Raw genomic sequence first — 23052 nt, 5'->3', positions numbered from 1 at the left:
GACGTGGCTGGCTGAGGTTTCAGATGACCCGTGGCTGTCACAGTCGAGGTCACAGTCAGTGCCGGGCGCTCCGGATATATCGGTGCGGAGGCAGCCCCACCCATCCAAGATCGGCCAACGTACTCAACTAGCATCTGTGGCCGGTAGCGAGAGGTGAACGTGTTAGCGTTGTACTTACCAAGTCCCTTCGTCCCGAGCTGTGACCTCTCTATGTCACCTAACTCTTATTTCGGTAGACTACGTCGCATCCAAAATGTCGCGACGAGCATTCTCTGACAGCGGCTGGCCTAGGAGTCTTTCCACAACCGTGAAGTCCCTGATCCCAGTATATTGCAGCTTACCGCTCAAACGACCCTTCAGTACTCCATATCTACATACAGCGACTGCTGACTGCCCGGCTCAGCGCAGAGGTGCAGGGTGACATAACTACTCAACCCGTCTCGAACCAACCAGCGCGACCATGGCTGGCAGATTACCTGCCCACAAAGCCGCCAAGCTGGGCCACAAAAAGTCCCGTAATGGCTGTCAAAAGTGTAAGAGCCGCCGTGTCAAGGTACGTGCATGTCTGCCCTTCCACATGTGTCCCGTATTGTATTCGAATTGGTGGTGGGACTGACCCGGTGGTCCTGGATAAGTGTGATGAGACGCGTCCTCTCTGTGCAAACTGCCAACGGCTAGGGCTGGAGTGCATCTGGGCCGACATGGCCTCCCGGGGGCCGACCTCGTCCACCTCTGTTGACAAGTCCCCTCGCACGCAATCCTCGCATGCGTCTCCTACGGTCTCGATTGACCAACCTCAAGCAGATGTTTCCCACCATGACTTCGGATGGTTCAGGCTGCGCCCTCCTGGAACCCCCGAGTCCCTTAGCCGATGGTATCCTCAATCTGATACTACTATGGACAAAGATGAGGACATCCCAGAGTCCAAGGAAAGGCGTCTCCTAGAGCATAGGCTCATGCAGAATTACCTATTCAATCTTTCTCAGCCTTTTCCAGTCCCGCCGGGGCCGGAGTGGAAAGATCTGTGGACCAGGCGCATCCCTCAATTGGCTCTCGAGTACGATAATCTGCTCAACGCGGTCATGGCCAGCTCGGCAACACACCTTCTCCGCAGCGAGCCGGACAATTCTCACCTCTTTGCCGCGCGTCAGCGGTACATGGTAGCCTCGTTCCGGGATCAGAGGAAGATGGTCGAGACAATGACGCCGCAGTCCGCCGATGCTGTATGCTACGCAGCCGTGATTGTTCTCGTAACCGCGTTTGCAATGCTGCAGGAGCGCGAGCTAGAGCCGTATGCACCGCCTGTGGCCTGGCTGCAAATGGGCAGAGGAGCTGCCACAGTCATCTGGATGAGCGTCCAGAAGATCATGAAGTCTGGCAATCCGGAAAAGTCAGACCTCATAACCATATCAATGTCTTTTCCAAAACTCGGTACAGATGAATCCTACTTTGACGCGAGCTTCCGCGCCAACTTTGTCGGCATCCTGACCCAGCAGCTGCCGTCAGGAGATCATTGGGACGATGAGACCCGCGACGCATATGAACGGACGCTCAGCTATGTTGGCTCCATCCAGAGCGCCATCGACCACGGAGAACCCACCTATGTTATCTGTCGCCGGCTTCACGGGTTTCCTATGGTGATGCCGCCCAAGTTTATCGACTTTGTCGCAGAAAAGCGGCCGCGGGCCCTGGTCATCCTGGCGCACTACTTTGCCATGGCGGCCCAGGTCAAGGGAGTCTGGTGGCTGGAAAATGACAGTAGGGGCAGCCATACCATACCACAGAGAGAGATCGGTGCCATTAACTCCATCATCCCTGACCAGTGGCGAGGCCAGATGATGTGGCCTCTGGAAATGGCGAGCCTGCAATTGCGGTCGTGAACCTCGATACAAGAACGATGGGTGGCTAAGCTTTCCCAAAGTTATCCAACACGTAGCATCGTTTAGCTGCGCTTTCCTCGGTTCCGGTATTGATCATGCAACCTCGTGGTTGAGCCTGGCGTAGTGGTTGCAACCTGTTCGATGCTCATCTCCTTGACCAATCGAATGTGCACTTGGCTTCAGCCACTTTCTCTCGCAGAGTGGTCATGGCAATAAAGGATAGCGGGATGTCTGGCGACTGGGGTCTGCTGATTCGCTAACCTTTCATTGTCGTGCATCAACACTTGCTGCAGTCAGCACCACCCCACCCTCTGCTCCATCCCCCTTGTGATTGATTGAAAAGCCAACGGGAGGGAGCTGCCGAGTCGATGATAGATTAATGACACACTGGCCAAAGACTTCCACCCCGAGCTCTGGTTTGGAGAAGGGATCTTCGAATGCGGCTCTTGAAGGAGTTCCATTTCTGATTCCGGACTCTGGGATCCCCCCCCACCCCTCATGAGGCCGTCGCTGATCTTCCACCGATGGGATGTCGCCGGGTCGAGAAGGGCACACCATCTCGCAAACCCATGAACCTAGAAACTAGCCAGACTGTGTGCCACTACACTCAAGCAATCCCTTTCGCTCTGATTCAACTTCGCCACTTGTGAAATGTTAGTGTGAGCGGCGAACGTGTCCCTCGAGTTCGACGTTCAAGGTCGAGATCAGAGGGGATCGATCGGCAGTCGTACAGTCGGCCTGGACACCTACCTCCTCAAACGTCTTGGTAAATCGACAGCGGCGCGTGCCTGGCCAGGTGGGCCTTTTTCCCAGTCTGGCGGGCCAGGCGTTCTCTTTTCCTCCAAAATGCCCATGACATATGATCATGTCGAGGACTACAACATCATTTACAGCGAGTTTGCCAAGTACATTCGATCGCTATTTCCGAAACACAAGATTGAGATCGAGGTCCGTCCATTACCTGCCCAAGATCCCTGATTTTGAAGAGACCCTTGGGGTTGCTCATCAGTCAATGACCTGGCCGACTGACTCTGGTTTACCGAGCCGACCAGAAGCGCTCGAGCAACTATTGGATCAAAGTGCCCCGGAGATTGCGAGAGGTGAGCCATTGCGGTTCTCTACGGTCCTACTGAGCCTCCATTCTCATGTGCTTCGAGATTAATCTTGTTGATGCCGGCCTGGGGCTTCCTGTTTGCCTCACCGTCAGTTGCTCGTTCCCGTCTCCTCTCCTATCCTCTCGTCTCGCATCCCTCCCACGTCTTTGCACCTGACTACTAACCCCGCACATCGGCGTGCCGCTATAGGCTGAGAAAAGGCACATCGATCTGCATTTCAGATATGAGACGTATGATGATAACTTTTGACCTCCGGGTTTCGGTAACTGCATGTCGACCCCAAGAGAGGGCAAGATTTCAAGAGGGATACTATGCAATCAGGCGTTGGCAGAGCAGCTCAGCGTGGGTTCCTTGTATGGCCTGGGCGTCGGGGGGCGCTTTTTGATATCCACCGAATATTTGCATCTTCGCGATTGATGTGTGAGATGCACACGCGGTCGTGTTATGTACGTGCCACATGTCAGGAGATATGCATTTTCGAAGCGTCTCAGGCTGGGTTTCGATGCTGGCATTTTCGTAGGCGCTTTTCAATTTTGCAACAATACCAAAGCATGGACAGATTGTCGCTTTTTCTCAAAGAATGGATTAACGAAGCTCATTAAGTACTGCTTGCTTTTGCAAATTACTGGTTGGTTTCCTACAGACCTAGACCCTGCGTGCCATGAAATGTAGGTCGAACATTTATTACATGGTGGTGGTCTGGGGGCTGCGCCTCCACTCATTTCAAACTGGGCTGTTGCCACCCAATTGCACACTTTTGACGGGCCTGCTGCGGACAGCCATGGTCTCACCGCTTCTCCGAGGTGCCGGCGAGGCGCGAGGCATTTTCTCTTCTCCTCCAAAAGCCCAACAACCGGCACTTCTAGCCGACGGCAGAGCTTATGCCAGGCTATCGGTGGAGAGAGCCTCAGCCTCCTGGCATGTCCATGCTATCTATCGCCCACAGTACGCAGACACGTCGATAGATCCTGGACCCAATTGATCCTCGGCACGGCATTGCACATTTGTCGAGTGAATGCCCAATCCAGCAACTCTCGAGATCTGATCCTGATTACCGGTGACTTAAAGGTGCCGGAGAGCCTTTGATACCGCTGCATCTTACATCTATCTTCCTGCGTGACCTAGTGACTCGAACTCTTCGTGCCCTCAGTCAATATCAATCGCAATGGCATCACATAACATCCAGGATTACTCGTTAGAGCAGTGGACAAAATATGCAGATACCTATCCCACGAATACCAAGGCCACCCTCAAGTCCGATCATGCCCTCCACGCATACTCGAATCGGTTATCGACAGATAAGGACTACCTTTTTGGGAAGAACCGGGAGCATCAGATGGTGTGGCTATGGAACATGTCCCAGGACCAAGAAGGTGAGCATATCGCGAAGAACACATGCCCGTACCTATCATGTCACTCTACAACCAAACACCTTCACTCACTGTCTTATCATCAGCTCGCAGATTGCCAGACTTAATAGAGCTGAAAGACGCATTGAGCTCTCCCATGGGTAGCAAAGAAAGCAAGTTTATGTACGACAATCTCCTGGCCCCCAAGCTACTACCTTGCCATTCACTCATTGGTTACCAGCTTCCTCCAAACTGCCTCTTCGCGCGGTGCTCTGTGTTGTACTCGTGAGCAGTTCCTCTCGGTACTGTCGTGTTTTGAAGTGATGCCCGGGTTCCTGGATCTCTGCTTCAAACTCGGCGGGATGCGCAAGCCATCTATTGCAAATCACTTCCGGTTGGACGACCTGTTCCTGCCAAGTCATGTCTCCAGCCGCGGCACTCGGGTACAACATTCATTTGATTTTCTTGCCTTTGAGAAGAAGGTTGAACGCAGTTTGCTGGGACGCAGCAGTGATGCACAGGACTCGGAGGAGCAAGCCATAACATGGTCTCTAAGACGCACGACTGTTTACCATTCATACGATGTGCATCAACAGAACGCTGTGTGGATAATCATCAAAGGGAATGGCTCGATTCGAAAACGCGTCGCTGGGAAATCTGAGCCACACAATGCCATCAACGGCAACCGTACTAAAACCAAACAGGAAGATGTGTTTCTGTCCACTCTCATGACCCATCTCCAGATAATCGAATCTTGTACAGAGTCATGGGAAGAACACTACGACTATCTATCAAAGGAAGCCGAAAATGTTGATCTCATCTATTTTCCAGTCGACGAAATCGCAGAAGAGTCTGCAAGGCGCATGGAACACAAAGAACCCGTCGTTCCCCGCCCCTTGCGGTACATGCCCAAGCCACTCCGCAGAGAAAGCACCATGTCGATCATCAAGCCCATACAGCGTGGCATGAGCAGTCTCTCCGGCCGGCTGTTTCGTCGAGCCACACAGTCCCGGCCGAATGCAGAGCCAGCAGAGCTGACTGAGGTGGTGGCGACACCCAACACTTTCCCGGGAGACGATGACACAGAGCTCGAGGATCCGTTCAAGTTTGTCAGTCTTCAGCGTACACACGAGCTGACAGAGGCTCTACAAAACCTGATACTCGTGATTGAACAAAATGCCGCAATTATCACAGAGTTGAGCAAGAGATATGTGAGACTGTCAGAGACTCCACATTTCGATTCAGTGCAGATCCACATCACGCAATTTATACAGCAACTAGAAATCATTTCAAATGATTTGAAAAGCAACCTGTCCCGTGTGAAGGACCTCTCGCATAAAGTTGAGAGGAGAGAGGAGCTGGTACGTACCATAGTCAGGAATACATATTGGTTACGAACATTCTCCTTATGATGTAATTTACAGATCAAAACCTCTATCGAATACCAGAACATGAAACTGGGCGAGTTCTTTGCCCGGTCGGCACAGAGTGTGGCCCAGAAGACAAAGGAGGAAACAACCAGCATGCATATCATCACGTTCCTCACCATGATCTTTCTCCCTGGGACTTTCATCTCTGTGAGCTCTCGACTCCTCCTTGCATAGTCTCGCTTTAGCTAATCTGGGCCTCTTCCAGACACTTTTCAGTAGCCAGGTGATCATCTTTGATCCCCATCCACGCTCTGGAAACCTGGGTGATTGGACAGTGAACTGGCCTGCTCTGAAGCTCTTTTTACTACTTTGCTTTCCTGTCATGCTTCTTACCAGCTTATGCTGGTGGTTCTTCTACACCAGAAGCAAGAAGAAGAAAGGACCAGTTGGCTCAAAGTAGAATGCGTACAATAGATATAACGTGAAAGACCTAGGGCAGATTACGATTTCGAAAGGGAGAATATTACATTTTAAAATACAAACTATTGAGTGCATCTCACTGCAATGAAATTGTACGATACAAATGAGTATTACAGTACAGCTCGTAACATCACCCTTGTACATGTAGAATACTTGTGATATTCCTGTTTTCCCCGAAGCCATAATGCCAGAGATCATTGGTTTCATGAAGTCCTATGACCAATTAAATGCAGAGTCAGCACGCCAACTGCGCTATCTGATTTACACCAATAGAGGCACCAGGATTGTGATGCGCCCTGCTACTTAGGCTGACTGCAGTAATTTTCAGCTTTTGTAGAGGTGTGGTAACACCCACCCTCCATTATGCAAGCCGGTTATGCCTAGCAGCCCGAACAGCAGCATATTTCAGCCTGACACGGCATTTTCATAGGGTAGCTCAATGCGCCAGCAACCAGGATCATCACACATAGTGAGTCTGCCTTGGTGTGTCCCTCCCCTTCTCGTTCAAGGGGAATGGAGGGTTCGTCTAATAAACGGATGTGCCCAGGCTTGCAGCCTTGTCATCATCAGGCATTCCAGCAGTCACCCTTGTCCCTTCACATCCCAAGCCAGCACTGAGGCTCGCCCTCTTCCTTCTTCCAATTTTTCTAACTTCGCGGCTTCTGCTTCAACAGTATATTTCAAACCCATTCTCTGATAACAAACATAATGCTTCTCTAGAGTTGTTCGTCTGGCACCACAGCGGCGTGTCTGTCCCTATGAGCCACTCCGCCCTATCTCCCTAGTCCCCAGTATGGCAAAAGTCGTGGACTTCTTTGCTGATAAGATTGCTGCCAATAGGGACGCGAGGGTCGGTGAAGAATTTACGAAGTTTGTCTCCTCTAAACTCCAACACTACACGGGGATTACGGGCAGGCTCAGGCAATCAGGTGAGGAAGAGGTGTCGCTCCCCGACCAAGACAAGTTCGGGTCTCTGGATCGTCGGGAGACTGCTCACTTTCTGCCTCTTCATGAGCTGAAGGGATACTGGAACAATGGCCGGATCCGAGAGGTTTGCCATTCATATCGCCCAGCGCTACACACCGGGATAGATACCATCAAGTCACACTCCATACGTCTCTTCTCCCTGCTTGTCTACGTTGACAAGGCTCAGTTCTTAGACCTATTCAGCCAGAACGATGTAACCGATGATCACCTACCATACTCGACGGCGCCAAGCTTTCTGTCGCCACCGCGGTGTCGAGACTTGGTCAAGGACTTGCTCCAGTATCAATGGATGTTCTTCCCGCTTGTCCTAGATCGAACGAGGCTCAACGATCTATGTCTCCAGGAAGATCATATCCTACCTTTCCAGCATGTGGAACAGCTGAGTAATCACCTCTCATCCGAGGTGTACAAGGTTACGGTGCTCAGGTCGTGCGATAAGATGACCGAGGTACATCTTTCAGAAACTAGATTCATGTGACAGATACAGAACCTGGCTAACCCCAGCCTTCTTCATCGATGCAGAGCAAAGATGAGAATCAGATTTATGTGATCAAGACTTACGACACAACTCTCACAACATCCCGTGACGAGGCCCTTGCACTGAGGACACTCCAACAAGCAAAAAGCAAGAATGTTATAGGTTACTATGGTTCATTCCAACAGAACGACCGCCGGCATCTAATCCTACAATTTGCCGACAAAGGAACTCTGACAGAGGTGCTGAAGGGCCCTCCTCCAGATGGTCTCGATGGCAAAGAGCAATTTTGGAGAAGCTTGTTCCAAATATTCAAGGGGTTTACTGTGCTACATCATCTCATGTTGAACAGAGATCATAGTCTTGTCTTCCGTGGGTAAGTTGTCCGGCTGGTCCATTTCCCGAGACGGCCAACTGATCAACACTATAGTATTCATGAAGATGTCAAACCAGACAACATTCTTTTGAGTCAAGGGGACACCGGTTCTCCATATGACTTCATCCCGATGGTTGCGGATTTTGACCGAAGTGATTTCGTATCAACAAGTGCTGAAGACCCAAGCAGACACGGGATTGATCATGGAGGCAATCCGACTTATGGTGGGCTCTCTTCTAACCCTCTTGGCAGTATTACATCATCCTGACTGGTGAATAGTATCTCCCGAGGGCAATAAGATTTCTCTATGGCGAAAAGGACTTCCTAACAACATCACCTCATTGGCGGACATATGGTCACTCGGTTGTGTCATCAGTGAAGCTGCTGTATGGCTAACCCTCGGGCATGAGGGCTATGTCGAGTATGATGTTGCTCGTCAGCAAGAAATGGCGCTTCTTTCTGGGATCCGAGACTGTGGCCCACAAAATTGTTTCCACGACACCGTCAAGCGCCTCAAAACAGTGGAAGAATTTCACCGTCGCGTTCGAGAAGCCGCAGAGCAAGTGGGAGACATCTTCACGCCAAAGGTTCTAAAGCTAGTGGACGACTTTATGCTGAGGGATCTTGCAAACGATCGATACAGTGCGTCAGCAATCTACGATACATTTGTACAGGAGATGGGTCCTCCAATCATTGTCGAGTCCGACGAGCCGCAGGCTACTACAGGGCCGGAGCGAACCTCCTCACTCCACTCTCGAGCTAGCTCGGCGACTGAGCTCAAGAAGAACACCATCAAGGTCTTCAAAGATCTGGCTGCTTCTGATAAAGCTCAGAAGGTCCGGAAAAGTGTGGTCACCGCAAAGGGTATAGTTCAAAGCCGGATCTCACGGGCGACCTTACAAACCGATTCAGAAGCATCGTCTCGAAGACTTTCCGGTGAGACTCTTACACCCCCTGTGTCACCAGATGCGGAGCCTTCGAGTACATCCTCCCCCATAATCAATCGACGACAACCCAGTCGAAGTGTGAGCACGGAGATGGCAAAATCGATGTCGGACCTCGGTGTCAATCCCATTCCGGATGACAACGAAGAACCACCTGTTTCTCTTAGAGTCGAACGCCCAGATAGACTGTCAATTCCCTCTCGTAAACGTTCCACCTCGAATGCTAGTCTTGCGTCGAACAGTGCAGAGCTGAATTTGACCATGGACGAAGCACGCGAATGGCGAAGGAGCTCCAAGAGCAGCGAGCGACCCGAGTTTCTGACAGATAGAATGGTGGCATATCTCCGAGGGAATCTTTCTGACCGCGAGCACCTTTTCTTGGTCGACGATTCCTCGACAATGAGGCCATACAAGGAAGCGGTTATTGATACAGTCAGGAATCTGGGATACATTGCCAAGAAGGGGGATCCAAAAAAGATGTCCCTCGCATTGGCATCAACCATCAAAACAAAGATCCACAGCTTTGCGAACACTGAGCCGTTGGTGGATGTGTTGAACGACTGCCCTTTTGACCAATTCGGCCACTCCATGGAGAACACCTTCTACTGGCTAGTAGACAATTTTGTCAAGGCCCGACTGCCTGATCGGACCGGGTCCAAAGCACCCATCAAGATCTTCGGTCCGAAAGCACCGACGCGAAATCCAGTCAGCGTCATAGTGTTTACGGATGGCTGCTGGGGGCACGATGAAAAAGGTGCTGCGGGAGTTGAGCACCATATCAATGAGCTTATAAAGACCTTGGAAGGATTTAAAGCTCGTCGAACAGATCTCATGATCCAGTTCATTATGTTTGGCAACGATGAGTCTGGTATTAGATTCACCCGACACCTGGTTGATTTCGCACGGTCAAATAGCATGTAAGGCCCCCCTCAACTACCCACACGCACCTAGTAGCGACTGACAACGTAAAGGGATGTTGTTGATACACAACCTTGCGATGGCAATGTGTGTGCCATGCTTGTGGGGAGCATTAACAGGGCCCGGGTGAGTGAAAGGGACGAGGCGATGGATGATTATGCGGAGTCTGAGGTGCCCTTGTCATGATTGTGCCGGAGGTTCAGTATGTTGCCAATACTATAGGATAATGCTTGTGTATTTGATTTTCTTGCTGGTTATCTACTTGTTTTTCCTCCCTGCATCTTGACACTATGAGTTCAATTTTGCCAGTCGAGGTCGAAGAGCAGGTTATAGTTCAAAAATATCCATCTATCCATGAACAGAATAAATATACCAAAGTTAAGACTGGAGTGATTTGCCAGAAAGAAGAATAAAAAGAAAAGAGGACATAGAAAAGGCTATAGCCCGGGGGTCGATACCGGCTATTCGGAGTCTTGATCAGAATCAATAGAAAGGATGCACGAGTTCCATATCTGACAAACCCTTCTTTCAAGAAGACACTAAGTGATAAATCTTGCTCGAAAAGTTGAATATGATATTTGCGTAGATCGATTCCAATGTTTGTGGAATGTCACTTAAACACTAACGGTAGGCTGTGCGACGTTTCCTGTCGCAGGGCTGTGTCCATTTGTAGTGCCACCTGCAGCCGCGCCGACACCTGCGCCTGCTTCATTATGCCCATTGCGATTGTCCAGAGATCCCCCTTGTTTTTCGACAGCAGCCCGACGAGGGCTGGTCTCGCGGATACTCAGCCCCAGATCCGCAGCGCTGATCTTCATATGCCCAATGATGAGCATGAATCCGAAAACCGGTTTGGCCATCAGATCAAGAACACCGTAGAAGACTGCCTCGGAATCAGGATGGATAACATTGCCACCCTCCGAAAGACCCCAGGCAATCGGATACAGGAACCAGAGGAAGAGTGTCCACACTCCACACATGAGAAACGTCCGCTTCGGTGCACCGCCGAGGACGTTTGCGTGCCTCAAGCCGACGATGACAATTTGGTAGGCCACGAAGAAGAGGGCGACAGTGCCAAACGTCCAGTATCCCCATTTGTAACTGGTTTGAGTCAAGGCACCAATAAGACCACACACTATCATGACCTCGTCGGCGAGTAAGGTCACCAAGATAGTCGGGGTCGGCATGGCCGCCGTGAGCATCAAATCAAGTAGCAGAAGGGGTGTCGTAATGACCCAGTCTATGTATCGCGCATAGAAAATCTCGCGAGTCCCGGCAGCGGCCACCTGTTTACTGCCACCACGGACAAACTCTGCCTGGATCGGGACTTGGCCAAGGCCAGCGCCCATGGAAAAGTAGGCAATAGCAGCGACAAGGGTGATTCCAGCAGTAATATAGTGAAACAAACGGTCGGCACGGGGCCTCATGAAGCTCATTCCCATAAAGATCAGGGTCGTGACCGACATGACGGCGCAAACTGCCCAATACCAGTCTGATCCGTGGGTGGTGATGGCGAGGTCTGCCTGAGGCCCAACCACATGGTTGATGTTTAGAGCTTGGTTGCCGTAGGCCATCTTGAGAGGAGTGTGGGGCAAGGGACTGATAGATTGGTATTCAACAGGTTCTGATATTAAAGGACTGCCAGATGTAAGGATTGGGATCAAGGCGATGTTGTGGTGAGGGATGCCAAGGTTTTTGAAGACTGATTGTTATACTGTGCCTTTCAAAAAGCTGTACTTCGCCCATCTGTACTTCTTGTACATATGTGACGATGATAGTCACTTACAATGACGTCTATCTTCTGTGTAGAGATCCGCATGTCGACTGAGACAGACAGTCCAGCGACTGCATGTACAAGGGCTGAGTCATAGCATCCAAGGGAGAATTGGCAATTCAAATGCCATAGTGGGCTTCAATGTGTGAGATCTCGGGATTGCTGTGTACCTGCCCTTCACCTTCAAGGTCGCCTATTCAACTTCTGAGACAAGGTACCAACAGGCCGTCCTCAAAAGTACCGCGACACCACGACGAAGAGCCTGGTGAAGTCTAACTACCCGCCGGATGATGATGACATAGATTTTGAAGACAACTCTCTACGTTGCATATAGATTTCGTTGCCGGCACTTCCGTATTGATAGCGATGTGAAGAATACATCTGCGGCAGTTGAATGCTAGCGTTGAGTGGTGAGATCATCACCGTTCTTAGCGTTCCAGTGGAACTTGCAAGGCTCTGTGGAACTTCCCGCCCCCAGTTAGTGCGGCCAGCTGTCTTGTCGTTGAAGTCAAGAAGCTTGCTCGTTCCGATCTGAAGCATGCTGTGGCGAAGGTGTCTTGGTATATGCTTGCAAAGGGCTATGGACATATGATCGCGATGCCTCCGACAGGCCCGGACAGGGTCACATGGACAGGTTATTCAAATCGAGCACTGCGCATCGGATATGCTATTGTGAATCTTAGTAAGGTTTCACCACCCTCATCACTAAACTATGTTGTACCTTTTCCTAACCTGGATGTGCTTGGTGAACTAACTGCCTTTGATGATCAGCGAGCGCGCCAGTACAACGGTATCATGCAGTAGCCGAGTACCAAGCTTTTGCTAAGCCCGAGCGATTAATTACAATACTACCTGTATTGCTGCCGAGTACGAGGCACAAAGTGAACAGCAAAGCATCTCGGCTTCCAAGGCCAAGCCATGAAACCAAACCAGAGGAGTAGCCGAGTGTACACCCGACATAGCGCTCGTGTGTATAATAATAACCACATTGTTGCATGCGATACGTGGCTCCAACCGCGCATAAGGAGTATCTACAGGATCAGCAATGTCTGAGGCTTCCGCCAAGCAAGGCACGGGCGTCAAACAAATACACCCGTAGGTTATATGAGTAACTTCATCTCACAAGTGTAGTTGCTGATGTTGGTGGTCAGGTATTTGTCTGGCAATTTTGCTCCGATCGAAAAGACTGTCTCTCTGAGACCTTGCACTTTCACGGGACGGGTACCAGTGGATTTGGCCGGGGGCCAGTATGTCCGAAATGGTGGCAACCCAGTTGCCAACAGCGACAAGACGCGAGACTTTCATTGGTTTGACGGCGATGGCATGGTATCTGGCGTTCTCTTTCGCCGCAGGAAGAAGCCAACGCCTCGAGGGGTTGGGAGAAGTGCGTCGCAAGAAGATATCCTCATCCCCGAATTTGTCAACCAATACTTGGTCACAGATGCCTATTGCTACTCCAAGGCAAGTGGCCTATGGGTTTCAGGCAGGCCGTTGCTGCCAAGCATCGCCACGCTTGTCAACCCGTTATCCTCAATCATGGCCATCATATACCACCTTTTACGAACCATTTTGTTGGTCTTGTTGTCGCACATGACACCCAGAACATACCCGATCAAGAAGATCAGCGTGGCCAACACGGGGCTCGTCTACCACGATGGGAGAGCGCTTGCGACTTGTGAGAGCGGCCCGCCTTTGCGACTCTCCCTCCCAGACCTCAAAACCATAGGCTGGTTCAACGGGAAGATCGCCCAGAACGAACTCATCAAGGACGGCTCACACGGCGTCATGGGAGACAGCTTTGGCGGCAGCGGTCCACTTTCATCAATGCTCGAGTGGACTACGGCGCATCCTCGAGTAGATCCGGTGACGAAAGAGATGATCGCCTTCCATGCTGTATTCATCAAGCCATTCGTCTTCTACTCTATCATGCCGCCCGAGAGGCAAAAGGAACACTCAGTTCCACCACCAAAACTCCACTTGCCCGTGCCGGGGGTGACGAAGCCCAAGATGATGCATGACTTTGGTGTGTCACGAGAACATACAGTTATCATCGATATACCTCTCTCGTTGGATCCAAGAAACCTGCTTCGGGGCCTTCCGGTCCTTTCATATGATGCGGCTGGCGTTTCGAGGTTCGGGGTTTTCCCTCGGTACAGGCCCCAGGAGGTGCAATGGTTTGAAACCTCGCCGTGTGTCATCTTTCACACGGCGAACTGCTGGACTTCGGAGCTCAGTCCTGAACTGGATATCTCACAGGCATGCGTGGATCTGCTGGTATGTCGGCTTACCTCGGCGTCACTGGTCTTCAGTGCGGGAAATCTCGCCACACCTGCACTCGAGGCCATCCCACCAGAGTATGCCGAGGAGGAGCAGTGCCGGCTGTATTACTACCAGTTCCGGCTTGCCGGTCCCGAGCGGGAGCATTGTATTCAACACCAATGGGCTCTTTCTGCAATCTCATTTGAGTTTCCGACCATGTCGACCAGTCACTCTATGGAGGACGCCAGATATATCTATGGCTGCACCACAGGCTCTGGGTCATACACTGTGGCCTTAGGGAAGGCTGCCAAGATTGATTACCTTGCCAAGATCGATGTGCGCACTCTCATAGCGCGGGGGACTGCACATCCTCCACAACAGGTCAAAGGATGCGTCGATGCACGAACTGTCCAAGAAGTTAGCGACAGTTGTGACCCGGATGACCCGATAAAGTTATTTCGGATGCCAGAGGGTTGGTATGCACAGGAGCCACGCTTTGTGCCGCGGAAGGATGCACAGTTGGAAGATGATGGCTGGCTCTTGACGTACGCCTTTGATGAGAGCCAGCTAGACGGCGACGGACAATGCCCGGAGAGTGCGACGAGTGAGCTGTGGATCATTGACGCCAGGACCATGAAGGAGACCGTCGCTAGGATACATTTGCCCCAGAGAGTACCTTATGGCTTACATGGAGCCTGGTTCTCCGAGGATGAGGTCTTGGGTCAACGCCCATATCTCGGCACGCGGCAGCTTGCGCCCGAGTAAGGGGACGCCGATATCTCGAGTCCGGACAATCTAGGAACAGACAATACAACTGGGGGCGGAGCCTGTCCGGCCGGTCCTCTCCTCGAAACGATCCATGTCAATAGATGGCCCCGTCGCCATGCAGAAAAGCCGTGCTAATCCTGCTCCACTACCCAGAAAAACGTGCTCAATTGTGCGCATTTGGCACGATACCCAATTTACCCAGCTTGGCAGAAGCGTTGCCGCACCTAAACCCGAGCAGCAAGACACGCCCAAACAAGCCCGGTTCTCAACATGTCTCTTGTTCATTCCTTCCATGACCCAAACGCCTTGCACTCAGGAGCCGCGCCAAGACTGCTCCTTGTTGTTTCTGTTGCACAGTTATGGAGCTCTATCGGGGCCAGTCGACTTAGCTTGCCATGATGCGACAGTCAACATGATTGGGCTTTGCAATGGTCTTTTTATTTATTTAAAACAGGCCTCCCCGTTTAGCATCAGAGAGGCTCGTTCTTTGCATTTGTGCTTGTGTGTTGTGCTCCCTGACGCCGCAACAAGAACTCATCACTTACTTGGAGGACACCGTGGCGCGCCCAATCAGACTGCCTCAGCTGAATAGCCAAGCCGTCGTGTGGCCGAAAGAAAAATGGAAGTTCGACACATTCAGGACCCCAGCACGGCCTCCTCTTTTGAATTGCACTGGGGGTACCCGAGCCGTGTAGTGCCGTGTACGAACGATCGTGGATCCTGCGAGTACCTCGATGTAGTGTACCACTCCCACGACCTCGGTCTCATCTACACCGGCATATTCTGGCTGACAATCGCCGCCATCTTGCTTCTTTGGGGTCTCACTAGGCTCTTCCCCCCTTCACCGGCTTCCTCTGCGGTCAAATATGACCTTTGCGTGGAGGAGTCTCACGGTGCTTCCCGACAGCCCAGCCTAGTCAGATTAAGGAGCTCAATAGCGGCCTGGACCCGACGATATCTCCTACCAGAATGCCTTGTCTCTCTCTTTGGGCACACAACCCGTCTACAGGTCGTCATCCTGGCAACATTGGTGGCCTATCTAACGGTGTGGACTTTCGTCGGCATCGTGTACAAGACGTGGATCACCCCGGTCAAAAACTTGCCCAACGTCCATAACACTCGGACTAGCCTTGGGCCGTGGGCCGATCGCGTTGGAGTCCTCGCTTATGCCCTCACGCCTCTATCGATTCTTCTCTCTAGCCGAGAGTCGATCTTGTCGCTCATCACCGGCGTCCCCTATCAGTCGTTTCTTTTCCTTCACCGTTGGACGGGCTACATCATCCTGACCCAATCTGTTCTGCACACGATCGGCTGGACTATCGTTGAGGCACGCCTATATCAGCCGCAGCCAAAGGTATGGAACGAGTTTGTCTCTCAACTTTACATCATCTGGGGATGGGTCGGGCTAGGGCTGCTCCTCCTGCTGTGGCTACTCACGCTTCCCTGGGCTATTCGCACGCTCGGCTACGAGTTCTTCCGCAAAGCTCACTACGTGCTGGCCATGGTGTACATAGGAGCTGTCATTGGCCATTGGCAGGCGCTGCAGTGTTACCTCATCCCAGGTCTAGCCCTGTGGTTCATTGATAGGACCGTCCGCCTGGTTCGTACCGCGATGCTGCATTATCAGTACTTGCCGAAGAAGCGACGCATGGGATTCGCGGCTGCAGACGCCGCCGTGACGATCTATGAAGATAAGGAGAGCGGCGATGTCATTCGACTTGACTTCTCCCAGTATCAAAGGCCATGGAGGATCGGTCAACACTACTACCTTTGCTTTGCCGAGAGCAGTATATGGCAGTCACATCCATTCACGCCTTTGAATGATCCCACAGTCACCCACGGTACCGTCTCGCACTCATACATCTTCAGAGCAAAGACTGGAGAAACACGAAAGATTGCCGATCTTGTCCTGGCAAAGGCTCTCGGCGGCGGCACTTCGGTTGAGCAACAGCCAGCCCCTGTTACCACTCCTGTTATCCTCAGCGGAGCGTATGGGCAGGGCATCAGTGAGGATCTATCCCCCACAGACAATGTTCTCTGCGTCGCTGGAGGAACAGGCATTACGTTCGTGCTGCCCGTACTTCTGCGACTCGCGAAACAAGCTCCACGGAGCAACACGAAGATCGAACTGATCTGGGCCGTGCGCAGAGAGTCGGATATTGGCTGGATCGGGGCGGAGCTTGGTAAATTGCGAGATACTCTGGGCCAACAGCGCGGCGTCAAACTTCACGTTTTTGTCACTCGGGAGCCTGTGGTCGAGAAGATGGTGAGCGGAAAGTTCAATAGCAGAGCAAGTACAGATGTTAAGTCGACCCCTGTGGACATTTCGGCTTCATCGAATGCATCAGCTCCATCCTCGGATGGAGCTGACGAGCCCCGTCTCTCCATCTCTCATCCTGTCACTACGCAAACGCCCCAAAGCCGTCGTCCAGACCTACGAGAGGAGGTTGATCGATTCGTGTCTTCTGTTGAATCTGGGCCTACTGTCGTCTTTGCCAGCGGTCCGATGAGTATGATTCAGCACCTGCGTGGAGCAGTCGCTGCCAAGAACAATGGCGGTAGAGTCTGGAAAGGAGAGACGCAGTGTGACGTCCGTCTGGTCTGCGATGATAGGATAGAGTGGTGAATGCCCAGTCACATAATGGCAGAATATGGAAACAAGCTGAAAATAGCCAATGAAAACTCCGCCACTGTATACCACACTTGTAAATTTTAGGGCGAGATAATAAAGGAACTGGACATTTGGCAGAGTGTTGGTTAAGCACCCCGCTGGCTATCTCCCCGCCGCAAGCCTATATGACTTATTGGTCATCTATGCCAGATCACTACAAATCTCATGCATTCGGTGGGTAACTCGAACCAGACACCTACGCAGCACGCATGTAGTGAGACGTAAAGGACAGTTCAGACTACTGATGCTACGGTGTCGGTTTTCTTCCCAGAGGGCTGTCAACGCCAATACCGTCAAATAATTCAAGGGCTATGTCGTAAAACGAACCATATGAGGAGCAGGCAATACGCCGCGGTTTGACGTTTGTACTTGGGCAAGAAATATTCAAAATCAAACCATCACTAGCTGCTAAACGGTTTGACCAATATTAAGATTCCACTTCTAGTCGGGGTACTTCTCCAATCCTTTATTCAGTAATCAACAAAAAGACTATTGGAATTTAGATAGTTGGTCGAATGAGAACTGGTTTACTTGAAGGGACTGTAGGTTTACGAACTCGCAAGTCTGGTATATAACGAACGAACCACTAGGCCTGGAACTTGACCTCCTTCTTCTGCTTCATTGGCATGGATGACATGCCAGGAAGCTCGGTGAGCCCTACCGAGATCGGTTAGTCACCGTGGTCTTTTGGTAGAATGCGCTGCGAGCTGACTTACATCCATCAATGTCTTCGTGGACTTGCTGCCTAGCGGCACACTTGTTCATTGCAGCGACACCCTGGGACTTTAGAGGCCTTCCGTTCTCGCATGCTTGGAACATGCAGTTCGAGTCCATGGCCTTCTGAAGGGAGTCGCCCTTCCATCCAAAGACGTAGTCGGCGTGGGTTCCATAACCATTCTTATCGCCGTAGCTGAGGACGAATGGGTTGGAACCGTCCTTGGGCCACATGTTGGCAAACTGGGCAGTATCCCAGAGGGTCTCATACGCGAGCTGAGGCATGCGGACAGGGTGGGACGCAGGGCACGGACCTATGATCATATGTGAGTCAGCAAAGATCGCTTTGACGTGGGTTCCTGGTTCTGGAATAACTCACCGGCGGGTTGGAATGCCTCCTTGGTCGTGGCGTACATGTGCGATTGGTGGTCGGGGCTGTCCAAGTTCTTGCCGTCCCAGCATCTGAGTTGGTGTAAGTATCAAGAGAGGCAGCGGCATGGGAGCTTTATCACACTCACGCGGGGAAATGGTGGACGGTCATAATGCCACCCCTGCAGGGCTGTTTAGGGAAGTCGGGAAGCTCAGGGAAGCGAGTACCCTTGTTCTGGAGACAGACGAAGCGAAGACCGACGTGACCCTTGGCAGCATTCAGGTTGTCGGTCGTGGGGCTGCCAACAGTCATGCGGAAACCCTGGTCTCGTCAGCCGTCTTTACATACTTCGACCAAGGTCACATGCAAGTTAGGGAGGCGAGGCCGCTTACCGGCTTGAAAGCGGTAATCTTCTGGTTGCCGTTGGAGTTAAAATCCTGCTGTGTGTAGTACACAGTCATGCCACCGTTGATAGGGCTAGTTGTTGGGTTAGCGGGGCCTGACGCTTTTGCGCTTTTTGAGATTCGGGGTTTGAGATTCTCTTACGCGGGCAGAGCAGTGTTCTGCATGATCGGAACGCGTTTGTAGGAGCCATTCTCGTGCTTGAAGAACATGACGGCAGTCCAGTAGTTGCTGAAGTCCTCGCTGAAGGTGCAAGTGGTGCAGGTCGCCTTCTCGGAGATGTCCCCCGTCATCGTGACGTTGAAGGCATCGCCGCCGACAATCTGGTGCAGGTGCGACGACGGTGCGCGTCCTGGCTCGACCAGGGGATCAAGGCGCTGAATACTCACAGTCGAGCATCCGAATCGAAGTGCGGCCTCAGAGAGCCCGGGAAGGACGAGAGCGAGGGAAAGCCACTTCATCTTGGATCGATGGGACGAGATCAACAAATGGTTACCTGGTCCTGGTTCTGGTAGGGAATAGTCACTTACTGAGAGAGTTGAAGAGGTGATCAGTCCTCTGCCCAGGTTATATCCTGAAAACTCTGTCCCTCTTGGCTTGGGCTGCAAAGCACACTGCCGTGTTATTTTGCCTTGCTTTTCCAGGAGCTCGTTTACCCGATGGCAAATGAGATCCAATAAAGACCGGCGTTTAAGGTCGCCCCGCAGCAGCGCAATATCCCCAGATATACAGATGGCAAAATAGATATCACAACAATATCCCCGCGGGCCGCTATTGGCCAGTTGACTGGCCAAGAAGAAGGACTACGCCCAGGCCCGGAATATTCATGTTCGCCCATGCCTATCAAGTCATAGTTGGGATGCCAATCTCTGGTGACGGGCGAATTGCCGAAGGCCCGATTCCAACGACGAGAATTCTTTGCAAATCAACACCGAGCGTGATCTGCCGACAGATTGGGCTAAATTACCGGCCACGGACATGGGCGAACGCAAAGTTAAAATGCTTGGCGACGAAGTGTCTGCTCGGTCAGCGGACCATGCGGATCCTACCTTGTTGATACCCTTGCGCTTCCATGTAGACTCTACAAAGGTTGCCGGGATGCAAGAAAGCACACCATCCGACTGGCTCCTCCAATCTCAAAAGTGAGATGACCTATTTTGAGAAAGATGCTACCCGACAGTAAGTTGCCTCGTGGATGGCAGTAGATGTTCGAGCTACGGCGAATTGGATTTTCTGATGCCCAGTATTCTGACATCAAAATATGCCTAGGCGTAGGGTATCCTGCTGGTCAAGTAGCTGTATATCGGGAGGTGATAGCTGCTGCATATCGTCCCTTTGAGCTCGCCGTATCCAGGTGGGACATGATGACGTCTGTAATTTAAGTAATAAGGACACAATGTTCTAGATTGTTTCGGCGCACCTTGACTGCCAGTTCCCATTCCCTGTCACTCGGCAATCTGTGAATCTCGCCAACTCAATTTCTCACGTAGATGGCATCGCCACTCAACGCCATCCAACGTAGAGATCGTCTTTGGTCTAGAGCATTCACCGTCAGGTCAACGCTGGCGTGGTAAACCGTCAGAAGTTGTCTTGTTGGTGGAGGCCACGGCGCCGGATTATGTGATGTTGACCTAGCCAGAGCGAGGGTAGTGTCTCAGTGACGCTCTCAGTGCCCCCTTTGAAAAGTGTGGCGTTCTAAGATAAAACACTGTGTTTCCAACAGAGATAGCGCCGGGTTATGGTGTAGGAAGCCAGTCAAAGTTCACAGGGGCAATCCCACTCAACTCGCCAACGAGAGTAGAGGCTCAAAGGTATGATAGTCTTGCCAGCCACGTGAGGGTTCGCCACGGGATGATTGATCCGGGAGGGAAAGTTCGGGAGTTTCGTTGGTAGTTTGTCGGCTGGTCAATTTAGCCACGAGGATGCGGTAGTCCCGCCCCTGAGGTTCACTCAATTCGTAGCATGGCAGCGGATTGGTACGGCGGCAGCTTGAGGAAACCGTGTGCGTCTGGCAGAACACCAATTCGGTGCTCTCCGGAGACTAGCGAGTCTCATGTCTGTCGTTTTCGCGATCTATGACAGCTCTTTAATGCGCCTGCCTAGATCGCCCGTGTTACCGCCTTGTATTCCCACACATTATCGTATGGGCACTCACATATGTACTCACCTTAGATCACGAATCGAGCAGTCAACCCCGAGTTGGCGCTCATGTGGAGGTTCTTCAGCCGCACGGCTTGGCATTCAAGTTTGATAGGCTCCCTTCTGCGCTATTGAAGGCCACCACACCCCATGATGTTGCCCAAAGCGAAATTCCCTCGTTTCATAAAAAGTATATTCTGGCAACAGCAGACAGCCATCTCGCAAGGACCCTAGATCGGAGCCGTGCCGAAGATCGCCGCCATGCAGCTTCCCCGTGAGCTCAGAGAACTACTCGGAACTAGGCGGTTTTGGACCGACTTCTTTTGGATCACCGAAGCTGAAGATGACGCGTATTCGGAATTAGAGGACACAGTCTGCATCGACTTACCTATCAGCCTGGGAAGCGAGGGCTCCTTTCTGTCCCTCGAGTTCTCTAACGACCTAGGCTTCTTTGAATTACAGCTCAAGAATGGCGTCCATTCTCAGCAGCTAGGCTGGGATGATGGAGCGCACTGGCACCCACATGTCCTCCGCTGGGACGAGCTCGACCTCGTCTGCCGCGCCGTTGCTCGCCTCAATCCTGACCTGCCTCATCCAGGCCTGCCGCTACTCCTACTGCACCGCTTCGCCCCAATATGCGGTAGGCGTGGTGGTGATGACGATGACGCTCCATTTGCATCCGCCCTCCTCGATGCTGCCTGGCGGAGTCTCGGCATCTTTTCAGATCGAGAAGTTCAGAGGCTAATCGAGAGAAGCGATGCTCGAGACGCTGGCTTCATCTGGCGTCAGAATGGAACTCAAGGAGTTTGGTTTCTTGATCAGGAGGAAATCACTGACGGGTGCGAAAACTCGTCACAGCGAGCGCTGTACACTCTCCGCTCCCAGCCTTCTGAACCCTCGGATGACCTTGATTGCGAAGATGACGAGGGACACGAGGAGCATAGCGAGTACGGAGAGAGTGAAAAGAGTTGCAATTCATTCCCCCATCACCAATTGGGATCCATGCTCGATCGAGCTCAGCAAACAGTTCTCAGATCAGCGAATGGCGACTTGACTCAGGATGGAGTGCTCCCCTCTGAGCGCCCCTCGGCGCCACACTATACCCTACGACCCCAGCATACTCTGGATTTGCGTGTGCCAGTTCAGGAAGGGTCCCGGCCGCTGGGAAAAGAGGTACCAGCACGTGTGACCGCTCCTCTCAACAGGATCCTCAGTGATCTAGATCTCGGCTGGGCACAGTGGACGGGCTCTAGGGCAAGGAGACAGGAAGACGGCACATTTGTCGATGTTGATAACTCTCTCGCGGTTCATGTTCACGGCAATCGGGACCATGGTGTGCAGGTCATTCGTGAAGTCTTGCGCTGGGCTTGTGCTCCTTCGACTTGCAGTCTTCGCGCAGGTCGAAACTTGCAGGTTCCTCTTGGCCTAGCAGATTCTTCTGCAGCGACACGAGAGCTACATTTCCAGCTTACGACTTCTCGCACGCAAAACCCGGCGTCAGCCAAGCTCAGAAGTTCCAGATGCAACTGCCTGCGGCATGCCTAGAAGCTATTCGTGCTGATCCTGAAGCCACTATCAAGGATTTCGGGGATGACGGGTGGCTTACGGTTACGCCTCGAGGCGAACCCGACGCCAATCTCCAGAACCTCGAGCGTAGCAACTGGCTCGTCATCACGGCCTCAGATGGGGGCAAGATGGGGGTCTGCTTCGCGCCTACAGAAGAAGACGCGAGCCTCGCCAGTGGATCTTTGAGAGTGGAAGAGTTGTCACCTGGCTTGGCGGGTATTATATATCGTCTTTTGTCAACACAACATTTGGCGCTGTTCCCTCCGGGTCTCGTTGCACACATGCACCCATCTCTGCCACTGATGGAGACCAAGACACAAGTTTTGTCGTCGGACACCACGCTTTACCAGATCCTAGTCAATGGCGCGTACGCCTGGTGGTCAAGGCCAGTTGACAATGAGTTCAAAGTTGTGGGGACTAACATGACGGACATATCAAAGGCGCCAGGCCCGGGCATTTTGGGCCTCTAGACCTCCACTCACCATAGGCAAGATT

The 23052-nt window shown here is 52.0% G+C and overlaps 8 protein-coding genes across 8 annotated transcripts; 6 read left to right on the top strand and 2 right to left on the bottom strand.

The window, feature by feature from the left end:
- Positions 1-460: 460 nt before the first annotated feature.
- Positions 461-1880, top strand: E0L32_009042 (uncharacterized protein; the record flags this gene model as incomplete). The annotated part of the gene is made up of 2 exons (XM_031143964.1): positions 461-533; positions 679-1880. 2 exons carry the CDS (start codon positions 461-463, stop codon positions 1878-1880), a joined length of 1275 nt encoding a protein of 424 aa, XP_030991414.1.
- A 2280-nt stretch (positions 1881-4160) lies between these two features.
- E0L32_009041 (uncharacterized protein) lies at positions 4161-6174 on the top strand (the record flags this gene model as incomplete). Its single annotated transcript, XM_031143963.1, has 5 exons — positions 4161-4368; positions 4476-4527; positions 4586-5705; positions 5769-5921; positions 5980-6174. 5 exons carry the CDS (start codon positions 4161-4163, stop codon positions 6172-6174), a joined length of 1728 nt encoding a protein of 575 aa, XP_030991413.1.
- Positions 6175-6987: 813 nt separating this feature from the next.
- E0L32_009040 (uncharacterized protein) lies at positions 6988-9897 on the top strand (the record flags this gene model as incomplete). The annotated part of the gene is made up of 4 exons (XM_031143962.1): positions 6988-7629; positions 7686-8032; positions 8087-8256; positions 8312-9897. The coding sequence occupies 4 exons, from the start codon at positions 6988-6990 to the stop codon at positions 9895-9897; spliced, it is 2745 nt and encodes a 914-aa protein (XP_030991412.1).
- Positions 9898-10508: 611 nt separating this feature from the next.
- Positions 10509-11468, bottom strand: E0L32_009039 (uncharacterized protein; the record flags this gene model as incomplete). The annotated part of the gene is made up of 1 exon (XM_031143961.1): positions 10509-11468. The coding sequence occupies one exon, from the start codon at positions 11466-11468 to the stop codon at positions 10509-10511; it is 960 nt and encodes a 319-aa protein (XP_030991411.1).
- A 1245-nt stretch (positions 11469-12713) lies between these two features.
- Positions 12714-14692, top strand: E0L32_009038 (uncharacterized protein; the record flags this gene model as incomplete). The annotated part of the gene is made up of 2 exons (XM_031143960.1): positions 12714-12763; positions 12820-14692. The coding sequence occupies 2 exons, from the start codon at positions 12714-12716 to the stop codon at positions 14690-14692; spliced, it is 1923 nt and encodes a 640-aa protein (XP_030991410.1).
- Positions 14693-15314: 622 nt separating this feature from the next.
- On the top strand, positions 15315-17321 carry E0L32_009037 (uncharacterized protein; the record flags this gene model as incomplete). Its single annotated transcript, XM_031143959.1, has 1 exon — positions 15315-17321. One exon carries the CDS (start codon positions 15315-15317, stop codon positions 17319-17321), a length of 2007 nt encoding a protein of 668 aa, XP_030991409.1.
- A 631-nt stretch (positions 17322-17952) lies between these two features.
- Positions 17953-19313, bottom strand: E0L32_009036 (uncharacterized protein; the record flags this gene model as incomplete). Its single annotated transcript, XM_031143958.1, has 6 exons — positions 17953-18023; positions 18083-18394; positions 18460-18542; positions 18599-18771; positions 18843-18927; positions 18997-19313. 6 exons carry the CDS (start codon positions 19311-19313, stop codon positions 17953-17955), a joined length of 1041 nt encoding a protein of 346 aa, XP_030991408.1.
- Positions 19314-21252: 1939 nt separating this feature from the next.
- On the top strand, positions 21253-23027 carry E0L32_009035 (uncharacterized protein; the record flags this gene model as incomplete). The annotated part of the gene is made up of 2 exons (XM_031143957.1): positions 21253-22332; positions 22380-23027. The coding sequence occupies 2 exons, from the start codon at positions 21253-21255 to the stop codon at positions 23025-23027; spliced, it is 1728 nt and encodes a 575-aa protein (XP_030991407.1).
- Between the last annotated feature and the right edge of the window lie 25 nt (positions 23028-23052).

Source organism: Thyridium curvatum (genome assembly GCF_004353045.1).
Source record: "Thyridium curvatum strain D216 chromosome Unknown NODE_63_length_253891_cov_75.696892, whole genome shotgun sequence".
In the NCBI taxonomy this organism is placed as follows: Eukaryota; Fungi; Ascomycota; class Sordariomycetes; order Thyridiales; family Thyridiaceae; genus Thyridium; species Thyridium curvatum.
This window is presented reverse-complemented; position numbering and strand designations above follow the sequence as displayed.